Below are 24,784 nucleotides of genomic sequence, written 5' to 3'. Positions count from 1 at the left end.
TGAAGTATGAAGTGGCATGGTTGCTAAATATAATTTTATTCCTGGAAACTGTAAGGTTAGTAATTTTAAATGCTTCTGTTCTAAAACCAATGCAAAAACACTAATAATAATTGAATTTTATATTACTTTTAGGAGTTTTTGGCTAACTAAACAGAAAACAACTAAACGCAAAATGTGGCAACCCTGTGGAGTACGCGTACGCAAAACGTCACTTGTCAACCCAGTCGTCAACGTCATCCAATTTGTCCATTTTTAGTTTAGGTGTAATATGTTTTTTAAATAAATATTGGCTATAGTTTTCCACCTAAATTAACGGCAAAATGGTACGTTTACCCCGTTTTCCTGTTAATGCCCGTGCGGGCAATTGGGTTTTGAGCTAATTGGGGTTTGTTTGCAGGTGCTCATAGCGGCTGCGGTCTGTACCAAGGCAGGCAAAAGTAAGTACATATTCTGCATATTTCAGTCTGGTTAAACTAAAATTTCATCAATTTCTGCACTGTTTTAACTGTTTTCAGTATAATACTTGAATTTTAAACTATTAGAACTGCAATTGGTGTGATTTTTTGATAGGTTGAGGTAGTTTCGAATGATTTTATGTTAAACAGAAAAACAGGCTAGAAAACTTTATTGTTTGTTCTTGCTTCCAATTGTTTTGTACAATTACAATATGGTAAAATAACTCAGCAAATTAAGTTACATCACTGTGCTTTTAAATTTAAGCAGCATTTGATATCTTTCCTTGCCAACATTACTACAATATAAGTAAGCATACTTTAGGACCAGTTTCATAATTTCCATTTAAATGTCCAAGCTAACACTCGCTAAGTATTATTTGACAACTGACATTTGTAATACAGTCCTCATTTTCTTTTCGTTTGGGGTTATCATGGAACCAGTATGCAGTGTAATGTCAGGATGACTTAATTTGGCAAACCCATGCCCATGATTTGACTGTCAAATTACGTCATTGTGATGTCACATTCGCTTTGCTGGCTCCATGGAGTGTCAACTGGAATGTGGAGAATTTTAGCCTGTGGAATTAATCAATTAAATGACTAACAGTTTTGTCACTACAGTGTTTGTGTTACTAATGACCCCAGCTGGATCTAAATAACAGAATAATTCAGTTCAAATGTCATAATGTAGCACGTAATTTTGACTTTCTTTTACCTGAATACAAGTTTTTTTCAAAAATTACAAATAACCGAGATATTTGACATGAATATCTCAGTGTAACTGTACTAGAAATATTGAAGGTGTTACATTTTGACAGCTCCTAACTCGGTTACTATGACAGCTGGAAGGTTTGTTCAAACGTCAAAATGTATGACGTGGTTTTGGCTTTTTTTTGCTTAAATACAATTTTCTTTCAAAAATTACAAATAACTGAGATATTTGACATGAAATACAACAGTGTAACTGTACTAGAAATATTGAAGGTGTCACATTTTGACAGCTCCTAACTCGGTTACTATGACAGCTAGAAGGTTCGTTCAAACGTCAAAATGTAGCACGTGATTTTGGCTTTCTTTTACCTGAATACAATTTTCTTTCAAAAATTACAAATAACCGAGATATTTGACATGAAATACAACAGTGTAACTGTACTAGAAATGTCAAAGTTGACACAATTCGTCAGCTTCTAACTTGGTTAATATGACAGCTAGAAGGTTCTTTCAAATGTCAAAATGTAGCATGTAATTTTGGCTTTCTTTTACCTGAATACAATTTTCTATCATAAATTACGAATAACTGAGATATTTTACATGAAATTCAACATTGTAACTGTACTAGAAATATTGAAGGTGTCACATTTTGACAGCTCCTAACTTGGTTGCTCTGACAGCTAGAAGGTTCATTTAAATGTCAAAATGTTGCACATAATTTTGGCTTTCTTTTACCTGAAAACAATTTTCTTTGAAAAATTACAAATAACCAATATATTTGACATGAAACCAAACAGTGTAACTGTACTAGAAATATTGAAGGTGTCACATTTTGACAGCTCCTAACTCGGTTACTATGACAACTAGAAGGTTTGTTCAAATGTCAAAATGTAGCACCTAATTTTGGCTTTTTTTTACCTGAATACAATTTTCTTTCAAAAATTATAAATAACCGAGATATTTTACATGAAATACGACGGTGTAACTGTACTAGAAATATTGAAGGTGTCACAATTTGACAGCTCCTAACTTGGTTACTATGACAGCTAGAAGGTTCGTTCAAACGTCAAAATGTAGCACGCGATTTTGGCTTTCTTTTACCTGAATACAAGTTTCTTTCAAAAATTACAAATAACCGAGATATTTTACATGAAATATCTCAGTGTAACTGTACTAGAAATATTGAAGGTGTCACAATTTGACAGCTCCTAACTCGGTTACTATGACAACTAGAAGGTTCATTCAAACGTCATAATGTAGCACGTGATTTTGGCTTTCTTTTACCTGAATACAATTTTCTTTCAAAAATTACAAATAACCGAGATATTTGACATGAAATACAACAGTGTAACTGTACTAGAAATGTCAAAGTTGACACAATTCGTCAGCTTCTAACTTGGTTAATATGACAGCTAGAAGGTTCTTTCAAATGTCAAAATGTAGCATGTAATTTTGGCTTTCTTTTACCTGAATACAATTTTCTATCAGAAATTACGAATAACTGAGATATTTTACATGAAATTCAACATTGTAACTGTACTAGAAATATTGAAGGTGTCACAATTTGACAGCTTTTAACTTGGTTATTATGACAGCTAAAAGGTTCATTCAAACGTCAAAATGTAGCATGTAATTTTGGCTTTCTTTTACCTGAATACAAGTTTCTTTTGAAAATTACAAATAACCAAGATATTTTACATGAAACCAAACAGTGTAACTGTACTAGAAATATTGAAGGTGTTACAATTTGACAGCTCTTAACTTGGTTAGTATGACGGCTAGAAGGTTCATTCAAATGTCAAAATGTAGCATGTAATTTTGGCTTTCTTTTACCTAAATACAATTTTCTTTCAAAAATTACAAATAACCGAGATATTTGACATGAAATACAACAGTGTAACTGTACTAGAAATATTGAAGGTGTCACATTTTGACAGCTCCTAACTCGGTTACTATGACAGCTAGAAGGTTTGTTCAAATGTCAAAATGTAGCACGTAATTTTGGCTTTCTTTTACTTGAATACAATTTTCTTTCAAAAATTACAAATAACCGAGATATTTTACATGAATATCTCAGTGTAACTGTACTAGAAATATTGAAGGTGTTACAATTTGACAGCTCTTAAATTGGTTACTATGACAGCTAGAAGGTTCGTTCAAACGTCAAAATGTAGCACGTTATTTTGGCTTTCTTTTATCTGAATACAATTTTTTTTCTAAAATTACAAATAACCGAGATTATTTTACATGAAATATCTCAGTGTAACTGTACTAGAAATATTGAAGGTGTTACAATTTGACAGCTCTTAACTTGGTTAGTATGACGGCTAGAAGGTTCATTCAAATGTCAAAATGTAGCACGTGATTTTGGCTTTCTTTTACCTGAATACAAGTTTCTTTCAAAAATTACAAATAACCGAGATATTTTACATGAAATATCTCAGTGTAACTGTACTAGAAATATTGAAGGTGTCACAATTTGACAGCTCCTAACTCGGTTACTATGACAACTAGAAGGTTCATTCAAACGTCATAATGTAGCACGTGATTTTGGCTTTCTTTTACCTGAATACAATTTTCTTTCAAAAATTACAAATAACCGAGATATTTGACATGAAATACAACAGTGTAACTGTACTAGAAATGTCAAAGTTGACACAATTCGTCAGCTTCTAACTTGGTTAATATGACAGCTAGAAGGTTCTTTCAAATGTCAAAATGTAGCATGTAATTTTGGCTTTCTTTTACCTGAATACAATTTTCTATCAGAAATTACGAATAACTGAGATATTTTACATGAAATTCAACATTGTAACTGTACTAGAAATATTGAAGGTGTCACAATTTGACAGCTTTTAACTTGGTTATTATGACAGCTAAAAGGTTCATTCAAACGTCAAAATGTAGCATGTAATTTTGGCTTTCTTTTACCTGAATACAAGTTTCTTTTGAAAATTACAAATAACCAAGATATTTTACATGAAACCAAACAGTGTAACTGTACTAGAAATATTGAAGGTGTTACAATTTGACAGCTCTTAACTTGGTTAGTATGACGGCTAGAAGGTTCATTCAAATGTCAAAATGTAGCATGTAATTTTGGCTTTCTTTTACCTAAATACAATTTTCTTTCAAAAATTACAAATAACCGAGATATTTGACATGAAATACAACAGTGTAACTGTACTAGAAATATTGAAGGTGTCACATTTTGACAGCTCCTAACTCGGTTACTATGACAGCTAGAAGGTTTGTTCAAATGTCAAAATGTAGCACGTAATTTTGGCTTTCTTTTACTTGAATACAATTTTCTTTCAAAAATTACAAATAACCGAGATATTTTACATGAATATCTCAGTGTAACTGTACTAGAAATATTGAAGGTGTTACAATTTGACAGCTCTTAAATTGGTTACTATGACAGCTAGAAGGTTCGTTCAAACGTCAAAATGTAGCACGTTATTTTGGCTTTCTTTTATCTGAATACAATTTTTTTTCTAAAATTACAAATAACCGAGATTATTTTACATGAAATATCTCAGTGTAACTGTACTAGAAATATTGAAGGTGTCACAATTTGACAGCTCCTAACTTGGTTACTATGAAAGCTAGAAGGTTCATTCAAATGTCATAATGTAGCACATGATTTTGGCTTTCTTTTACCTGAAAACAATTTTCTTTGAAAAATTACAAATAACCAATATATTTGACATGAAACCAAACAGTGTAACTGTACTAGAAATATTGAAGGTGTAACAATTTGACAGCTCCTAACTTGGTTGCTCTGACAGCTAGAAGGTTTGTTCAAATGTCAAAATGTAGCACGTAATTTTGGCTTTCTTTTACTTGAATACAATTTTTTGTCCAAAATTACAAATAACTGAGATTTTTGATATGAAATACAACATTGTAACTGTGCTATAAATATTGAAGGAGTCACAATTTGACAGCTCCTAACTTGGTTTGTACGACAGCTAGAAGGTTCTTTCATAACACTTTTACTACTAACTAACCAATTCAAATAAAGAATTTGTTTTAACAACAATTTTCTGTTTTCTCAGCGATTGTCTCGAGACAGTTTGTCGAAATGACAAAAGCGCGAATCGAAGGCCTCCTGGCGGCCTTTCCCAAACTAATTCCGACCGGTACGCAGCACACATTCGTCGAAACTGACTCGGTGCGGTACGTCTATCAGCCCTTGGAGCGCCTCTACATGCTGCTCATCACCACAAGGGCCAGCAACATTCTGGAGGACCTGGAAACCCTCCGGTTGTTTGCCAGAGTTGTGAGTTGTCACCGCGTTCGCTTATTCCAATTTGAACTTAACGGTTTCTGTGATAGATTCCAGAATACTGTCGATCGCTCGAGGAGAGCGAAATTGTGGATAACGCGTTCAATTTAATATTCGCTTTTGACGAAATCGTAGCTTTAGGTTATAGGGAAAGTGTTAATTTGTCGCAGATTCGCACTTTTGTCGAAATGGACTCGCACGAAGAGAAAGTATATCAAGCTGTCAGACAGGTGAGTGTCATTTGTTTAATTCTTCTCGCGTTCAGAGGAATTGAAATGGTGTATTAAAGACTCAAGAGCGCGAGGCAAAATTGAAAATGCGCGAAAAAGCCAAGGAACTGCAAAGACAAAAGTTGGAGCAAATGAAGAAGGGAATAAAAGCCAATTTTGGTAATAGTGGTGGTTTTGGTACTAGCTCAAACAACACATACACGCCTTCGGCTTCTGTTGAAATGGTTAGCGTTCCCAGTGAGGTTAAACCACCTTCACACGTCCAAACTCAGTAAGTTTAAACTCCGAAAATTGGTATTTCCTCCAACTTAAATAAATTGTGTCGACTAGAAAACGAGGAATGAAATTGGGTAGTAAAGGCAAAGACGTGGACACTTTCGTAGACCAACTCAATTCGGAAGGAGAGAAAATTATTACCTCTTTGTCTAGCAATGTAAATTCGGAAAGTAAATCTTTAACAATCAAATCTGATATTGACGAGTAAGTTTAGAAAATTGGCGGGATTATTCGGTTCCATTTAAATTGTCGTAATTATTTCAAGTGTACACTTGAGAGTTGAGGAAAAACTGATAGTAAGCCTGGGCCGTGACGGTGGAGTGCAACAATTCGAGGTTCTCGGACTGGTCACGTTACATATTGGCAACGAAAAATGGGGCCGAATTAGAGTGCAACTGGAAAACAAGGACACTAGGGGGGTGCAATTGCAGACTCACCCTCAAGTGGACAAAGAACTGTTCAAACTACGCTCTCAGGTGAGTTATGTGACGAGTCCGGATTGAAAAGCACTAAAATCATGAAAAAAGCACAAAACTTTTTTTTAATTCAAGTTCTAGACTTTTCTTTTGAGTTACTTTAGCGTGTGGAAGGTTTTTAGATATTTTAAAGGGCATATTGGTGGTTCTGGAATGCTTTAGAGGCATTTTGATATTCTTAGACGGTTCTAGAAGCCTCTAGGCTGTTTTGAGATCTTTTGGGAGCTTCTAGACTAGTTGAAATGCATTAGAAGTCGTTTAGACTGTTCTAAAAGCTTTTTGACTGTTTTGGAAGGCTTTTGTCTGCTTGGGAAGCATTTTGCAGTTCCCGTAATGTTTTAAACTACTTGAGGAGTATTTGGAAGGGTTTTGGACCGTTTAAAGATCATATTGAAAGCTTCTAGACTGTTTTGATATCTTTTGGGAGCTTCTAGACTAATTGAAGAGCATTTGGGATCTTTTAGACTGTTCTAAATGCTCTTGGAAACTTTTAGACCGTTTTGGAAGACTTCTGACTGCTTTAGAAGCATTTTGGAGATTCTGTAGTGTTTTAAAACCTTTTTAAACGACTTGAGGAGTATTCGGAAGGTTCTTGGACAGTTTAAAGAGCATATTGAAAGCTTCTAGGCTGTTTTGATATCTTTTGGGAGCTTCTAGACTAGTTGAAGATAATTTGGAAGCTTTGAGACTGTTCTAAAAGCTTTTGGATACTTTTAGACTGTTTTGGAAGACATTCGTATGCTTGGGAAGCATTTTGCAGTTCCCGTAGTGTTTTAAAACCTTTTTAAACTACTTGAGGAGTATTTGGAAGGTTTTTGGACAGTTTAAAGAGCATATTGAAAGCTTCTAGACTGTTTTGATATCTTTTGGGAGCTTCTAGACTAATTGAAGAGCATTTGGGATTTTTTAGAATGTTCTGAAAGCTTTTGGAAACTTTTAGACCGTTTTGGAAGACTTCTTACTGTTTAAGAAGCATTTTGGAGTTTCTGTACTGTTTTAAAACCTTTTTAAAGGACTTGAGGAGTATTTGAAAGGGTTTTGGACAGTTTAAAGAGCATATTGAAAGTTCTGGAATGCCTTAGAAGCATTTAGATATTCTTAGACGGTTCTAGAATTTTTTTTGAATCTTCTAGACGGTTTGGTATCTTTTGGGAGCTTTTAGACTAGTTGAAGTGCATTTGGAAACTTTTAGACCGTTTTGAAAGGCTTCTGACTGCTTTAGAAGCATTTTGCAGTTTCTGTAGTGTTTTAAAACCTTTTTAAATTACTTGAGAAGTATTTGGAAGGTTTTTGAACAGTTTAAAGAGCATATTGAAGGTTCTGGAATGCTTTATAGGCATTTGGATACTCTTAGACGGTTTTAGAATTCTCTGAAGTTTTAAGACTGTTCTAAGAGCTTTTGGCAACTTTTTGACCGTTTTGGAAGGCTTTCGTCTGCTTGGAAAGCATTTTGGAGTTCCCGTAATGTTTTAAACTACTTGAGGAGTATTTGGACGGTTTAAAAAGCATATTGATGATTCAGGAATACTTTAGAGGCATTTGGATACTTTTAGACGGTTTTAGAATTTTTCTGAAGCTTTTAGACTGTTTTGATATTATTTGAGAGCTTCTAGAATAGTTAAAGAGCATTTAGAATCTTGTAAACTATTCTAAAAGCTTTTGGAAAGTTTCAAACCGTTTTGGAAGACTTCTGACTGCTTTAGAAGCATATTGGCGTGTCTGTAGTGTTTTAAAACCTTTTTAAACTACTTGAGGAGTATTTGGAAGGTTTTTGGACAGTTTAAAGAGCATATTGAAGGTTTTTGAATGCTTTAGGGGCATTTGCAAATTCTTAGACGGTTCTAAAGTTTTTTGGAAGCTTTCAGACTGTTTTGATATCTTTTGGGAGGTTCTAGACTAGTTGAAGTGCATTTGTAATCTTTCAGACTGTTCTAAATGCTTTTGGAAACTTTTAGACTGTTTTGGAAGGTTTCTGACTGCTTGGGAAACATTTTGGAGTTTCTGTAGTGTTTTAAACTACTTGAGGAGTATTTGGAAGGTTCTTGGACAGTTTAAAGAGCATATTGAAGGTTCTGGAATGCTTTAGAGGCATTTGGATATTCTTAGACGGTTCTCGAATTTTTTTAAAGCTTTTACACTGTTTTGATATTGTTTGGGAGTTTCTAGACTAATTGAAGAGCATTTGGAATTATTTAGACTGTTCTAAAAGCTTTTGGAAACTTTTAGACCATTTTGGAAGGCTTTTATCTGCGTGGGAATCGTTTTGGAGTTCCTGTATTGTTTTAAACTACTTGAGAAGTATTTGGAAGGTTTTTGAACAGTTTAAAGAGCATATTGAAGGTTCTGGAATATTTTAGAGGCAATTGGAAATTCTTAGACCGTTCTAAAATTGTTTCGAAGCTTTTAAACTGTTTTGATAGCTTTTGGGAGCTTCTGGACTAGTTGAAGTGCATTTAGAACCTTTTATACTGTTCTAAATGCTCTTGGAAACTTTTAGACCGTTTTGGAAGACTTCTGACTGCTTTAGAAGCATTTTGGAGATTCTGTAGGGTTTTAAAACCTTTTTAAAACTACTCGAGGAGTATTTGGAAGGTTTTTGAACAGTTTAAAGAGCATATTGAAGGTTCTGGTATACTTTCGAGGCATTTGGAAATTCTTAGACGGTTCTAAACATTTTTGGAAGCTTTTAGACTGTTTTGATAGCTTTTGGGAGCTTCTAGACTAGTTAAAGTGCATTTAGAATCTTTCTAAAAGCTTTTGGAAACTTTTAGATCGTTTTTAAAGGCTTCCTGTTAAAACAATCCCTCTCGGGACTGGGTCGTTCCAAAGATTTCCTTTCTTGAACCCTTGGACGACACAATTCTAGTGATTTGTCTAATTGCAATATTATGTCATCGCAACTCTCTCTCGAGAGTGATTATCTTGATTAATATCCATTATTTCAAATAAAAACTACAAAAATAAAGTTCCCAGGGATGCCAAGTTATTTTATAAATGGCGAAATAACTAAACCTAAAACAAAACTAACCTAACTACTTTACTACAGTAACTCTTCTATTCAGACACTAACAGGGTAATTGTTTGGCGCTCAATGTTTACATACATGACTACCACTACTACTAAATCATTAGATCGGATACCAGAAACGATTGCAGATATATGAACTACTGTCTTATCGTGATCCCCATTATTCTCATTAATGGAACCTCGATTTATATGAGGCTCTGTATCCCAAGATGAGGGCCCTAAGGTTGCCCTTAGAAATCAAACTAATAATTAGATAAAATCCACAAAAAAAACGGAACTGTCCAAAATTAAAAATAAACTGAACAACCACTAAACCTATCTACATAAATTAATACAAAAGAAAAGTTGCTAACCAGAAGCGCAACCTATTCCCTCAACGTTGGTTTCTTCTTTTTGAATGTCCGTACGGGTTTACTCAGAGTTCCATCCACCACAGTAGATTACCCCTTCGTTCCACTTCCAGTTGAACTATCTGTAGAGTTCTTTCCTCTTCTGTTTGATGGATCCTCTTATAGGCTCATCAATCTGGGCATCCATCGTTGCAGTCGATCGGCTTTGCTTCAAACAACGGAGTACCACAAAATTTCTCCCGGACTTGGGGAATTACGTCAGACGTGAGCAGTCTTTGACTATTTCTCTCAATGCTGGTCAAATATTGTAACGGTACAAAATGAGAGGCACTTAAACTAAATCAAAAACGCAACCGCCAATACCCAAATTATGGCCCAAATTGTGTTTCAAGTTAGTTGAGTGAGTTTTCTGTCATTTTCAGTTTGGTTTTCCAAGTTTAACAAAAAACAGGATTTTTTCTGAATATATTCCAGTACGGCGCTGATTTTTTGGTTCAATTTGGTATATTCAGTGAAAATTTCAGGTCCGCAACCGCCCAAATACCCAAATTATGGCCCAAATTGTGTTTCAAGTTAGTTGAGTGAGTTTTCTGTCATTTTCAGTTTGGTTTTCCAAGTTTAACAAAAACCAGGATTTTTCTGAAAATGTTCCAGTACGGCGCTGATTTTTTGGTTCAATTTGGTATATTCAGTGAAAATTTCAGGTCCGCAACCGCCTAAATACCCAAATTATGGCCCAAATTGTGTTTCAAGTTAGTTCGAGTGAGTTTTCTGTCATTTTCAGTTTGGTTTTCCAAGTTTAACAAAAACCAGGATTTTTCTGAAAATGTTCCAGTACGGCGCTGATTTGTAGGTACAATTTAGTAAATTCATTGAAAATTTCAGCTCCGTAACCGCCCAATTACCCAAATTATGGCCCAAATTGTGTTTCAAGTTAGTTGAGTGAGTTTTCTGTCATTTTCAGTTTGGTTTTCCAAGTTTAACAAAAACCAGGATTTTTCTGAAAATGTTCCAGTACGGCGCTGATTTGTAGGTACAATTTAGTAAATTCATTGAAAATTTCAGCTCCGTAACCGCCCAATTACCCAAATTATGGCCCAAATTGTGTTTCAAGTTAGTTGAGTGAGTTTTCTGTCATTTTCAGTTTGGTTTTCCAAGTTTAACAAAAAACAGGATTTTTTCTGAATATATTCCAGTACGGCGCTGATTTTTTGGTTCAATTTGGTATATTCAGTGAAAATTTCAGGTCCGCAACCGCCCAAATACCCAAATTATGGCCCAAATTGTGTTTCAAGTTAGTTGAGTGAGTTTTCTGTCATTTTTAGTTTGGTTTTCCAAGTTTAACAAAAACCAGGATTTTTCTGAAAATGTTCCAGTACGGCGCTGATTTGTAGGTACAATTTAGTAAATTCATTGAAAATTTCAGCTCCGTAACCGCCCAATTACCCAAATTATGGCCCAAATTGTGTTTCAAGTTAGTTGAGTGAGTTTTCTGTCATTTTCAGTTTGGTTTTCCAAGTTTAACAAAAAACAGCATTTTTTCTGAATATATTCCAGTACGGCGCTGATTTTTTGGTTCAATTTGGTATATTCAGTGAAAATTTCAGGTCCGCAACCGCCCAAATACCCAAATTATGGCCCAAATTGTGTTTCAAGTTAGTTGAGTGAGTTTTCTGTCATTTTCAGTTTGGTTTTCCAAGTTTAACAAAAAACAGCATTTTTTCTGAAAATGTTCCAGTACGGCGCTGATTTATAGGTACAATTTAGTAAATTCATTGAAAATTTCAGCTCCGTAACCGCCCAATTACCCAAATTATGGCCCAAATTGTGTTTCAAGTTAGTTGAGTGAGTTTTCTGTCATTTTCAGTTTGGTTTTCCAAGTTTAACAAAAAACAGCATTTTTTCTGAATATATTCCAGTACGGCGCTGATTTTTTGGTTCAATTTGGTATATTCAGTGAAAATTTCAGGTCCGCAACCGCCCAAATACCCAAATTGTGTTTCAAGTTAGTTGAGTGAGTTTTCTGTCATTTTCAGTTTGGTTTTCCAAGTTTAACAAAAAACAGGATTTTTTCTGAATATATTCCAGTACGGCGCTGATTTATAGGTACAATTTAGTAAATTCATTGAAAATTTCAGCTCCGTAACCGCCCAATTACCCAAATTATGGCCCAAATTGTGTTTCAAGTTAGTTGAGTGAGTTTTCTGTCATTTTCAGTTTGGTTTTCCAAGTTTAACAAAAAACAGCATTTTTTCTGAATATATTCCAGTACGGCGCTGATTTTTTGGTTCAATTTGGTATATTCAGTGAAAATTTCAGGTCCGCAACCGCCCAAATACCCAAATTGTGTTTCAAGTTAGTTGAGTGAGTTTTCTGTCATTTTCAGTTTGGTTTTCCAAGTTTAACAAAAAACAGGATTTTTTCTGAATATATTCCAGTACGGCGCTGATTTTTTGGTTCAATTTGGTATATTCAGTGAAAATTTCAGGTCCGCAACCGCCCAAATACCCAAATTATGGCCCAAATTGTGTTTCAAGTTAGTTGAGTGAGTTTTCTGTCATTTTCAGTTTGGTTTTCCAAGTTTAACAAAAACAGGATTTTTTCTGAATATATTCCAGTACGGCGCTGATTTTTTGGTTCAATTTGGTATATTCATTGAAAATTTCAGCTCCGTAACCGCCCAATTACCCAAATTATGGCCCAAATTGTGTTTCAAGTTAGTTGAGTGAGTTTTCTGTCATTTTCAGTTTGGTTTTCCAAGTTTAACAAAAAACAGGATTTTTTCTGAATATATTCCAGTACGGCGCTGATTTTTTGGTTCAATTTGGTATATTCAGTGAAAATTTCAGGTCCGCAACCGCCCAAATACCCAAATTATGGCCCAAATTGTGTTTCAAGTTAGTTGAGTGAGTTTTCTGTCATTTTCAGTTTGGTTTTCCAAGTTTAACAAAAAACAGGATTTTTTCTGAATATATTCCAGTACGGCGCTGATTTTTTGGTTCAATTTGGTATATTCAGTGAAAATTTCAGGTCCGCAACCGCCCAAATACCCAAATTATGGCCCAAATTGTGTTTCAAGTTAGTTGAGTGAGTTTTCTGTCATTTTCAGTTTGGTTTTCCAAGTTTAACAAAAGCCAGGATTTTTCTGAAAATGTTCCAGTACGGCGCTGATTTGTAGGTACAATTTAGTAAATTCATTGAAAATTTCAGCTCCGTAACCGCCCAATTACCCAAATTATGGCCCAAATTGTGTTTCAAGTTAGTTGAGTAGGTTTTCTGTCATTTTCAGTTTGGTTTTCCAAGTTTAACAAAAAACAGGATTTTTTCTGAATATATTCCAGTACGGCGCTGATTTTTTGGTTCAATTTGGTATATTCAGTGAAAATTTCAGGTCCGCAACCGCCCAAATACCCAAATTATGGCCCAAATTGTGTTTCAAGTTAGTTGAGTGAGTTTTCTGTCATTTTCAGTTTGGTTTTCCAAGTTTAACAAAAGCCAGGATTTTTCTGAAAATGTTCCAGTACGGCGCTGATTTGTAGGTACAATTTAGTAAATTCATTGAAAATTTCAGCTCCGTAACCGCCCAATTACCCAAATTATGGCCCAAATTGTGTTTCAAGTTAGTTGAGTAGGTTTTCTGTCATTTTCAGTTTGATTTTCCAAGTTTAACAAAAAACAGGATTTTTTCTGAATATATTCCAGTACGGCGCTGATTTTTTGGTTCAATTTGGTATATTCAGTGAAAATTTCAGGTCCGCAACCGCCCAAATACCCAAATTATGGCCCAAATTGTGTTTCAAGTTAGTTGAGTGAGTTTTCTGTCATTTTCAGTTTGGTTTTCCAAGTTTAACAAAAACCAGGATTTTTCTGAAAATGTTCCAGTACGGCGCTGATTTGTAGGTACAATTTAGTAAATTCATTGAAAATTTCAGCTCCGTAACCGCCCAATTACCCAAATTATGGCCCAAATTGTGTTTCAAGTTAGTTGAGTGAGTTTTCTGTCATTTTCAGTTTGGTTTTCCAAGTTTAACAAAAAACAGCATTTTTTCTGAATATATTCCAGTACGGCGCTGATTTTTTGGTTCAATTTGGTATATTCAGTGAAAATTTCAGGTCCGCAACCGCCCAAATACCCAAATTATGGCCCAAATTGTGTTTCAAGTTAGTTGAGTAGGTTTTCTGTCATTTTTAGTTTCGTTTTCCAAGTTTTAAAAAACAGGATTTTTTCTGAACCCTTTCTGAACAAAATGTCCTGATGTAGATTTACAAAAATTCAATCTTCTGTAACTCGGTTAATTGGCAAATTTCAAGGAAATGTCAAGAAATAAAAATTGTAGGAAATTTAATTTACCACTAAATCATCAGAATGGGATTTTGCCCTAAAGGGCCTCAGAAGAAAGATTTTGGCCTGGGAACGTTTAGTAGGACCAAAATGTCCTGATGTTGATTTACAAAAATTCAACCCTCTGTAACTCGGTTAATTGGCAAATTTCAAGGAAATGTCAAGAAATAAAAATTGTAGGAAATTTAATTTACCACTAAATCATCAGAATGGGATTTTGCCCTAAAGGGCCTCAGAAGAAAGATTTTGGCCTGGGAACGTTTAGTAGGTCCAAAATGTCCTGATGTTGATTTACAAAAATTCAACCCTCTGTAACTTGGTTAATTGGCAAATTTCAATGAAATGTCAAGAAATAAAAATTGTAGGAAATTTAATTTCCTACCAAATTGCCTAAATGGGATTTTGCCCTTAAGGGCCTCAGAAGATAGATATTTGCTTGGGAACGTTTAGTAGGAATAAAATGTCCTGATGTTGATTTACAAAAATTCAACCCTCTGTAACTTGGATAATTGACAAATTTCAAGGAAATGTCAAGAAATAAAAATTGTAGGAAATTTAATTTCCTACCAAATCATCAGAATGGGAATTTGCTCTAAAGGACCTCAGAAGATAGATTTTGGCCTGGGAACGTTTAGTAGGAACAAAATGTCCTGATGTTGATTTACAAAAATTCAATCCTCTGTAACTCGGTTAATTGGCAAATTAAATCAAAAAATAAATCGTCTTCTTAGTTATTTCACTTTTTGATAAAATCGCCTTTCTAAACGTATTAGTCTTTTTGACATTGTTTTTGATTAATTTTAAACAATTTTTTTTTAAACAAAAACTTACTGCCGCCACCGGTTACACCTATTTTACCTACCCTATACGCTTCTGGCCTAAAACAGTCTATAAACTAAAAAATTAAAACAACTTAGAGGAAATGGCAAAAACTAACTTCTCGTAAGGCTGGAGAAGTCTGTAGCCTTACGACATGTCTATACTAACCTAATTACTTACTGTCTCTGACACGTTTACGGAATTAGTCCAAGAAACAAAACGTCTACAGATCACGTGGTGTGTCGCACTATGACTCCTACTTCACGTTTTCTGGAATTCGCTCGCAACATCGTCGGGGTATCAGTATCGCTTTTGAACAGCAGCAATCAGCTCAGTCTCTAGCTCTTCTAAGATGAAATCTCTTAGCAGCGTTCCCAACTAGTTTGCTTAAGAAGCAACAAATGCTTCCAATTGGTACCTGACTGGAACTGCCCAAAGCAGATTACACCCCCTTTAGCTTTAGTTCTCGAACATCAAATGGGCGACGGGGCGAAAAGTATCGTATTTCCGGCCAGCCTTTTACGCAAGATGTATTAACTGTTTTAAGCTTTCTACAAGCTATTCTTCCATCAGTCCGCAGCTTTAGCTTCGCAAGAAAATTCGATATCTATCTCTGAAAAATTCTTATCAAAAAATTGACATCTCTACCTCCACCTGAATATCCCTGGCATCCCTTATAAATTTTAATTTGCGCAAAAAGAAAAAATAAATCAATCGTAAAAATAATAGATATTCCGACTGTTTCCTGACATTTGAAAACTTGTAGACGGTTCTAGATACGTTTGGAAGCTCTTAAACTGCTCTAAAAGCATACAGAAACTTTTGGAATGTTTTGATATCTTCTAGACTGTTTTAAAAGCTTTTGGAAGGTTTTCGACTGCTTTAGAAGCATTTTCTAGTTTTTTGTTTTCGTTTTAACGTTTTCCTTGTTCATAGCAGCCCCTCAAGATTTAGTTCGTTTAGGAATTTCAGGATCTTGAGTGGGTCTGTTCCAGGTATTTCTTCCACAGCCAGCTTAATTTTCTTTTAATTTTCTGTGGCGTACAGCATAACACTCCAGCAAAATGTGGTGGGGTGTTTCTGGTTCTTTTCCGCAAAACCTGCAGGCACTGTCCTCTTCTAGGCCTAGCTTAGGTGTTCTCTGAGTCGACAATGACCCGTTAATGCCTTGAGACTAATTTTGCTGAGGTTAATCAGTGTCTTTGATCTTGCTCCGTTAAAATTGCCGAGGAGATCTTCGGCCTGCCTTAGTCCTGGAAGTCTTTCAGATCTTCTTCAGCTTTATTAAGTACTTCCTGGACATATACTTTCCAAGGCTGCTGAATGGGTCTGACCCGATCAGTGGCGCTGATGCTCCAGAGTATCTGCTTGTTCGTTACCTTCTACTCCGACGTGCCCCGGAACTCAGACGAGGGTTACCTTGTTCCTTCCTAGATCATTGAACTTTCCTTCTCCAGAACCATCATCGAGTTGATGTTAGATGAGCTCAAAGAGTTGATGGCTGGCTATCGGAAAGGATCGCAATTTCCTGTCGAGGTTGAACTGAATACTGTAGCGTTTTTCTTGCGGATTTCCTCGGTTAGGTGCTCGAATAACGGATACCAACGGCTAGGCAAGTGGTTTCGACCTTTTAGTGATCGAAGAATCCCCGTTTTCGCCGCGCGCCAATATTCGTTGGCAGGGAATACGGCCTCAGATAGACGAGTCAAGCAAAACTACTGCTTTTTGATTATATCAATTGAAACGTAATCTCCTTCGGTTTTTCGTAAATTTCTCCCACCATTTTATTATGAAAATCCTGTATGTTTTCATTTTGATGCTAGTTTTTGAATTTATATTAAGGGCAACTGCCTTTACCTGCTCTCGTTGAGCGACGTCCAAAAACCATACAAAAAATAGCAGCAAATAAGCATTTTAAGCAGAAAAAAAATCACTTATAAAAAGCAAAAAAAAAAATTAAGAAACTCGGATTGTAGTGATGAAAATTTGATTAAAACTTAAATACAGATTGGTCTGAAACAATCGGCAAAGCCTTTTCCCTTACACTGCGACGTCGGTGTGCTAAAATGGCGACTTCAAAGCACCGACGACACTTTCGTGCCTTTGCTAATCAATTGCTGGCCGTCAGAGGCGGGCGACGGCAGTTGTGACGTCAACATCGAGTACGAACTGGCCCACACAAATTTGGAACTGGCCGACGTCAATATTTCCATCCCGTTGCCGTAAGATGGCGTTTCAGATTGCTAAGAATGTCGGTAAAGCGGGTTAATTGCAGGATTGGGTGTAGTCCTACAGTGGGCGAGTGCGACGGCACCTACAATCACGAATCAAGGAAAAACCTTCTGATTTGGAGTTTACCCTTCATTGATTCGAGTAACAAGAGCGGTTCCTTGGAATTCAACGCACCAAGATCGATTCCAGGAGACTTTTTCCCCCTTCAGGTTACGTTTGCTTCGCAAACTCCCTACGCCAATATTAAGGTCTTAATTTCGCTTTTAATTTTTGATTTTTCCTGACCATTCTTTTGCAGATTGTGGACGTTTTGTCGATCGACGATGACGCTCCTGTTAAACATTCAGTCGACTGCGTCCTGCACCCTGATAAGTATGAAATAGTTTAATGAATAATCCCCGCTCCCTTTTTTTTTTTAAAACACTAGTTTTACGATAAATGTCTACTAAAAAAAGGATTCGTTACATATTATATTGAAATGTTACTTTTGTATACAAGTATCTTTGATTTTATTTCTCCTATTAAAGTATTAAGAGATTTTTGTAGAGTTTTCTTATACCTGACGTATTTAAATTGCGCGCCATCTCAACCGGGGCTGGGTAAGTATATTACCGTTTTCGTGGTTCTTTTACCGTTCTCCTGTTTTTACTTTTAACATTGCCAGTATATTTGGGTTGTGAAGTGTTTTATATACTGCAAATTGGAACATTGGATAGGAAATTTAATAAAGATTTCAAAAATATGCTTAAAACAGTAATTTTCTCACTCCAAGTGGGTTTTAGAGGCAATTTTGTCCTTGACTGTCTTCAAACTGTGTTCCTGGCAGTTTAAACTAAACACCGCTTTTCTTCCTCATTTACTAGTTTTTTCAGGTCATTGGATAGGAAATTTAATGAGGATTTTAAAAATGTGCCTGAAACAGTCATTTTCTCACTCCAAGTTGGTTTTAGAGGCAATTTTGTCCCTGACTGTCTTTTCAAACTGTGTTTTTGGCAGTTCAAACTTAAACACCGCTTTTCTTCCTCATTGTACTGGTTTTTTCAGGTTATTGGATAAGAAATTTAATGAGGATTTTAAAAATGTGCTTAAAACAGTCATTTTCTCAATCCAAGTGGGTTTTAGAGGCAATTTTGTAATTGACTGTCTTTCAAAACTATGTTTCTGACAGTTCAAACTTTGACACACTTTTCTCCCTGATTGTACTAAATTTTGTAATGTTTTTTTAAGTTATTGGATAGGAAATTTAATGAGGATTCCAAAAATGTGCTTAAAACAGTCATTTTCTCACTCCAAGTGGGTTTTAGAGGCGAATTTGTCCCTGAATGTCTTCAAACTGTGTTTCTGGCAGTTCAAACTTAAACACCGCTTTTCTTCCTCATTGTACTGGTTTTATCAGGTTATTGAATAGGAAATTTAATGAGGATTCCAAAAATGTACTTAAAACAATCATTTTCTCACTCCAAGTAGGTTTTAGAGGCAATTTTGTCCTTGACTGTCTTCAAACTGTGTTCCTGGCAGTTTAAACTAAACACCGCTTTTCTTCCTCATTTACTAGTTTTTTCAGGTCATTGGATAGGAAATTTAATGAGGATTTTAAAAATGTGCCTGAAACAGTCATTTTCTCACTCCAAGTTGGTTTTAGAGGCAATTTTGTCCCTGACTGTCTTTTCAAACTGTGTTTTTGGCAGTTCAAACTTAAACACCGCTTTTCTTCCTCATTGTACTGGTTTTTTCAGGTTATTGGATAAGAAATTTAATGAGGATTTTAAAAATGTGCTTAAAACAGTCATTTTCTCAATCCAAGTGGGTTTTAGAGGCAATTTTGTAATTGACTGTCTTTCAAAACTATGTTTCTGACAGTTCAAACTTTGACACACTTTTCTCCCTGATTGTACTAAATTTTGTAATGTTTTTTTAAGTTATTGGATAGGAAATTTAATGAGGATTCCAAAAATGTGCTTAAAACAGTCATTTTCTCACTCCAAGTGGGTTTTAGAGGCGAATTTGTCCCTGAATGTCTTCAAACTGTGTTTCTGGCAGTTCAAACTTAAACACCGCTTTTCTTCCTCATTGTACTGGTTTTATCAGGTTATTGAATAGGAAATTTAATGAGGATTCCAAAAATGTACTTAAAACAATCATTTTCTCACTCCAAGTAGGTTTTAGAGGCAATTTTGTCCTTGACTGTCTTCAAACTGTGTTCCTGGCAGTTTAAACTAAACACCGCTTTTCTTCCTCATTTACTAGTTTTTTCAGGTCATTGGATAGGAAATTTAATGAGGATTTTAAAAATGTGCCTGAAACAGTCATTTTCTCACTCCAAGTTGGTTTTAGAGGCAATTTTGTCCCTGACTGTCTTTTCAAACTGTGTTTTTGGCAGTTCAAACTTAAACACCGCTTTTCTTCCTCATTGTACTGGTTTTTTCAGGTTATTGGATAAGAAATTTAATGAGGATTTTAAAAATGTGCTTAAAACAGTCATTTTCTCAATCCAAGTGGGTTTTAGAGGCAATTTTGTAATTGACTGTCTTTCAAAACTATGTTTCTGACAGTTCAAACTTTGACACACTTTTCTCCCTGATTGTACTAAATTTTGTAATGTTTTTTTAAGTTATTGGATAGGAAATTTAATGAGGATTCCAAAAATGTGCTTAAAACAGTCATTTTCTCACTCCAAGTGGGTTTTAGAGGCGAATTTGTCCCTGAATGTCTTCAAACTGTGTTTCTGGCAGTTCAAACTTAAACACCGCTTTTCTTCCTCATTGTACTGGTTTTATCAGGTTATTGAATAGGAAATTTAATGAGGATTCCAAAAATGTACTTAAAACAATCATTTTCTCACTCCAAGTAGGTTTTAGAGGCAATTTTGTCCTTGACTGTCTTCAAACTGTGTTTCTGGCAGTTCAAACTTAAAAGCCACTTTTCTTCCTCATTGTACTAGTTTTTTCAGGTTATTGGATAGGAAATTTAATGAGGATTCCAAAAATGTGCTTAAAACAGTCATTTTCTCACTCCAAGTGGGTTTTAGAAGCGATTTTGTCACTGAATGTCTTTTCAAACTGTGTTTCTGGCAGTTTAAACTTAAACACCGCTTTTCTTCCTCATTGTACAAGTTTTTTCAGGTTATTGGATAGGAAATTTAATGAGGATTCCAAAAATGTGCTTAAAACAGTCATTTTCTCACTCCAAGTGGGTTTTAGAAGCGATTTTGTCACTGAATGTCTTTTCAAACTGTGTTTCTGGCAGTTTAAACTTAAACACCGCTTTTCTTCCTCATTGTACAAGTTTTTTCAGGTTATTGGATAGGAAATTTAATGAGGATTCCAAAAATGTGCTTAAAACAGTCATTTTCTCACTCCAAGAGGGTTTTAGAGGCAATTTTGTCCCTGACTGTCTTTTCAAACTGTGTTTCTGGCAGTTCAAACTTTAACACCGCTCTTCTTCCTCATTGTACTGGGTTTTTCAGGTTATTGGATAGGAAATTTAATGAAGATTCCAAAAATGTGCTTAAAACAGTAATTTTCTCACTGCAAGTGGGTTTTAGACGCGATTTTGACGCGGTTTTCTACCCATTGCTACACCATCATTCTGTTAGAAGAATTCACCCTACCATTGGAAATAAGTGGTGGTTAGGCAGTGTCTGAACAATTTGGCGATGTCCAGTGGAAAATCTTGTTCTATCTACTCCAGAGCCGTTTTGATGGGTACCACAGTATAATAATAAAGCAACAAGATCAAAACTCACAAGGACGTCACCTGGAGATAAAGTTAAGGCATGCAATTAGTCCACAAAATGTGTCTTTTATGAAGCTGTACAAGTATTTCCTATTTTTGATTGAAGGAGTGTTGTAAAGTACTTTGCTATCTCATACGTAAGCCCTCCTATGGCACTAACGAAGGGTCTCAGAGGTACAGGCTTGTGTATTTTAGGTAAACCACAAAGTCTGGGTGAAAGGTCCTCTGACTTCTTGAGTATCGAGATATTTTCAGCAGCGACAGTCGTGGAATCTTTCAAGGCAACTTCTGGTAGGTTAGGGATCCAGAAGGGTTTCGATCTTCCGTTCGTAATCAGTTGTTGATATGATCACTGTTGATTTCCTTTATCAGCAGGTAAAACGAGGATCTCTCTGTCTTTTGATTGAGTGTGTTAAGAGCTGTTCTTTCTCCAAAAGTGAGATTGCTTTTTGGGGGCTTTGCTCGCTGCAGAATACGTGCAATTCTACTCTTATGTGCTCTGCGGTATGTATTGGCAACAACCGTATCCCACTCTCCACATTTGCAATAATTTCCTCCACCGGCAGCTTTGCAGGTACTATTGCTAAATTTCCTCTTTTGCTCAAAACACTCTGTTCATCAGCAGACAGTTCTTTTTCAGTAAGATTAATAATAGTTCTACGTTATCTGTCTTCAGGTGGCGCTTCTACTTGTGACGCTATTTATGCGAGAGTTCTAATAAAGTGTGTTCTAGAACTAAAGTTAATGAGAATTGCCTCGGGCGTCACCTGGTTTCAAGAATTTAGAGTTTTCGAAATGTGAACCAGGAAACACAATTCGTATGCCTTGGTAGCTTTTAAACAGCTGGAGACAAGGTTCCCGTCAATCTGTGGTAACAGTGGTTCAGTTGGTGTCAACGCTAATAAAAGCCAAAAGTACCAATCGACTAACGTCTATTCTCTTTGCTTAGTCTACAACGCCAGCAAACTTAACTAAACCAATTAATTATCTAATTAAACGTATCTTAAATCCCCCCTCCCCTTAATTAGACAAGAACGAGAGTGGGAGTGTGCAACAGGTCAACGGTATAATGCAGAAAGTTAAAGGCCACGCAATGCAATGAATGTTACGGGTACAATGATGATTCAAAGTTAATTACGGGGACAACGTAGGTCTACGTTTACAGCTAAGCAATTAACCGTCCTACTGCAAATAAAGTTACGGTGTCGGTAAAAGACTCGGAAGAGGGTACTACTGAACCACCCGGTCTATACGAGCCTTGTAGTGGTTCTTGTCGGCAACAGGATTTAGAAACTTGCTTCCTACGCCCGGTCTAGCGAACCATGTAGCGTAGTCAACAAAAGACAGGGCCAGGACGTGCGGCCGGACTACTAAATGACACCAACGCCCGGTCTAGCGAACCATGTAGCGTTTGTGTTGAATGTGGAACTATCGTGTAGCGCCCGGTCTAGCGAACCTCGACGCTACAGAGTGAACTAGGGCCGGAAATTGGCCTACCGGGGAAAAGTAAACAAACACCCGGTCTAGCGAACCATGTAGTGTTTGTATAGAAACCTACAATGCCTGATCTATGGCGTAGCACCGGGTCTAGCGAGCCACGATGCTACTGAAGTAAAAGGGCCGGGCTGGGACTAACGGTGCAAACGCCCGGTCTAGCGAACCATGTAGCGTTTGCAATGAAAACTGGGACGTGAACGTTAAGGTAGCGCCCGGTCTAGCGAACCACGACGCTACAACAAACGGCGGTACAGGGTTGGAGTAAACAAACACCCGGTCTAGCGAGCCTCGGTGTTCAAATAACAGGTACACAGTGCACTAGGAGGGCTAGCCACCAAACAGGTATACTTACTATGGTCGGCGGTGCTGCTGGGAGGTTGAGATGTTGCTCGGGGAGAGCTGGCGATCTCAACAGACCACGAACTGGCGGCGCACGCCAGTTTTATAGACAGTCCGATTCTCCACTTTCGGGTAGTGGGAAATGGGACGGCGTCATTGGGCACACTCGTCAGCTGGTATAATCGACATCGGGCACACTCGTCGATGCGCCGGTAGACTAGTTTATGACTGCCCGCACCAAAGTAATTTCATATCGTATTTAAGATAGGTGTTATTTTTTAAATGTAATAACTAAAAAAATGCTCATGTGAACCTATGCTAACCCAGTGGCCGATTACATAAAGTATCAGTAAGGTGGTTACATCGCAATGGTTATTTTTTAACTAAAATTAAAAAAAAATGCTAGGTGAACCTATGCTAAGCCAGTGACTGATCACATATAGTAATCAAATAAATACTGTCTTGTTCTCAACATCTCAATTTCTAATGTTTTTCTTGCATAATAATGTATTCTATATTATTAGTTTGTTTACTTCCAAATTTTCTAAATTGGTGCAATCCAACCAAAGACGTCATCCGACTACATTCGGTTGCGTTCGGTTTCGATTATACCTCTTGACGATTAGACCTCTTGCGCGTTTCCCGTGGGAAACCCGTAATTCAACCAACTGCCGGTTCTGTTGTGTCTGTCGCTATATGGCTTCAGTTATACTCCAGCGTTGGTGTGTTAAACGGTCCACTTGTTGTTGATATCCAGAAGTTTATGGTAATCAGTCCCGGCGAATGTCCTGTATTCTTTCACGTAAAAGAGCTTGTTCGGTCAGACCGTGGTTGAGTTGGAACGTGCTTTTAATCCTGAGAAACTTTGAGGTGGTCTTGCTGTCACGACATTGAAGTAGAAAAGCCAGTTTTTTACATCAGTAGAAAGCCAATAAACCAAGCCCAATGACAGTCCAAACTGTAATGATGTTCTAAATACTATTAATAAAAGTATGTTGTGCTTTCAACTATCAACTTTATTGACTGCCTCTTTCTGTCACCACCAACCAACTACCTATCATAGTTATTATTACTATGATACCTGACATACCTTTTTTCTTATAAAAAATAAAAATATAATACAATTAGTTATTTTAAGGAACATAATCTTTAAGATACTCCGGCTTTTTAATCAACCGTCCAGACCTTGAAGTTGTAGGATTATTTTCAGTTGAAGGTCCAACATTATTAAAATTCTGCAAAGAATTTTCTACAAAATCAGGTTGATTATCTGGAACTTGGTTCACATCAAAATCTAGTTCATCATCAGAACTTACAGGGTTATGTGAAGAAGGTCTATGAGATGGTCCAATTACTTTTGCAGGAGTCATGTTATGTACAAGATCCTTAACGTATACATTTTCTCCCTTCTCGAAATCAAGAGGTTTACCTTTATTTTTTAAATCATAAAAATGTTTTTCCTATTCAATAACCTAAAAAAACACTACAAAGTTTAGTACAGTCAGGGAGAAAAGTGATGTCAAATTTTGAACTACCAGAAAGACAGTTTGAAAGAACAGTCAGGTACAAAACTGGCTGTAAACCTACTTGGAGTGCAAAATTGAGAGTTTTAAGCGCATTTTTGGAATCCTCATTGAATTTCCTATTCAATAACCTAAAAAAACACTACAAAGTTTAGTAGTCAGGGAAAAAAACGGTGTCAAAGTTTGAACTGCCAGAAAGACAGTTTGAAAGGACAGTCAGGGACAAAATCGCTTGTAAAACACACTTGGAGTGCAAAAATGACAGTTTTAAGCACATTTTTGGAATCCTCATTAAATTTCCTATTCAATAACCTAACAGAACACTACAAAGTTTAGTACAGTCAGGGAGAAAAGTGGTGTCAAAGTTTGAACTACCAGAAACATAGTTTGAAAAGACAATCAGGGACAAAATCGCTTGTAAAACACACTTGGAGTGCAAAAATGACAGTTTTAAGCACATTTTTGGAATCCTCATTAAATC

At 36.2% G+C, this 24,784-nt stretch overlaps 2 protein-coding genes and 1 long non-coding RNA gene across 3 annotated transcripts in view; 2 read left to right on the top strand and 1 right to left on the bottom strand.

The window, feature by feature from the left end:
- The window catches only part of Taf1 (TATA-box binding protein associated factor 1), a 282,189-nt gene that overhangs the window by 131,450 nt on the left and 125,955 nt on the right, over positions 1 to 24,784 (top strand). The window lies entirely within an intron of this gene.
- Positions 209 to 17,747, top strand: deltaCOP (coatomer subunit delta). The gene is made up of 10 exons (XM_081991867.1): positions 209 to 323; positions 398 to 437; positions 5,228 to 5,451; positions 5,508 to 5,687; positions 5,747 to 5,958; positions 6,018 to 6,167; positions 6,229 to 6,439; positions 16,985 to 17,199; positions 17,253 to 17,457; positions 17,508 to 17,747. The coding sequence occupies exons 1-10, from the start codon at positions 321 to 323 to the stop codon at positions 17,595 to 17,597; spliced, it is 1,530 nt and encodes a 509-aa protein (XP_081847993.1). The 5' UTR covers positions 209 to 320; the 3' UTR covers positions 17,598 to 17,747.
- LOC145737213 (uncharacterized) lies at positions 611 to 1,381 on the bottom strand. The gene is made up of 2 exons (XR_014180321.1): positions 1,061 to 1,381; positions 611 to 1,009 (listed from the first exon to the last, which is right to left on the bottom strand). It is a non-coding gene; the product is annotated as an uncharacterized LOC145737213 (long non-coding RNA).

Source organism: Ips typographus, linkage group LG13 (genome assembly GCF_016097725.1).
Source record: "Ips typographus isolate SLU linkage group LG13, UJ_Ityp_2.0, whole genome shotgun sequence".
Taxonomy (NCBI): domain Eukaryota; kingdom Metazoa; phylum Arthropoda; class Insecta; order Coleoptera; family Curculionidae; genus Ips; species Ips typographus.
This window is presented reverse-complemented; position numbering and strand designations above follow the sequence as displayed.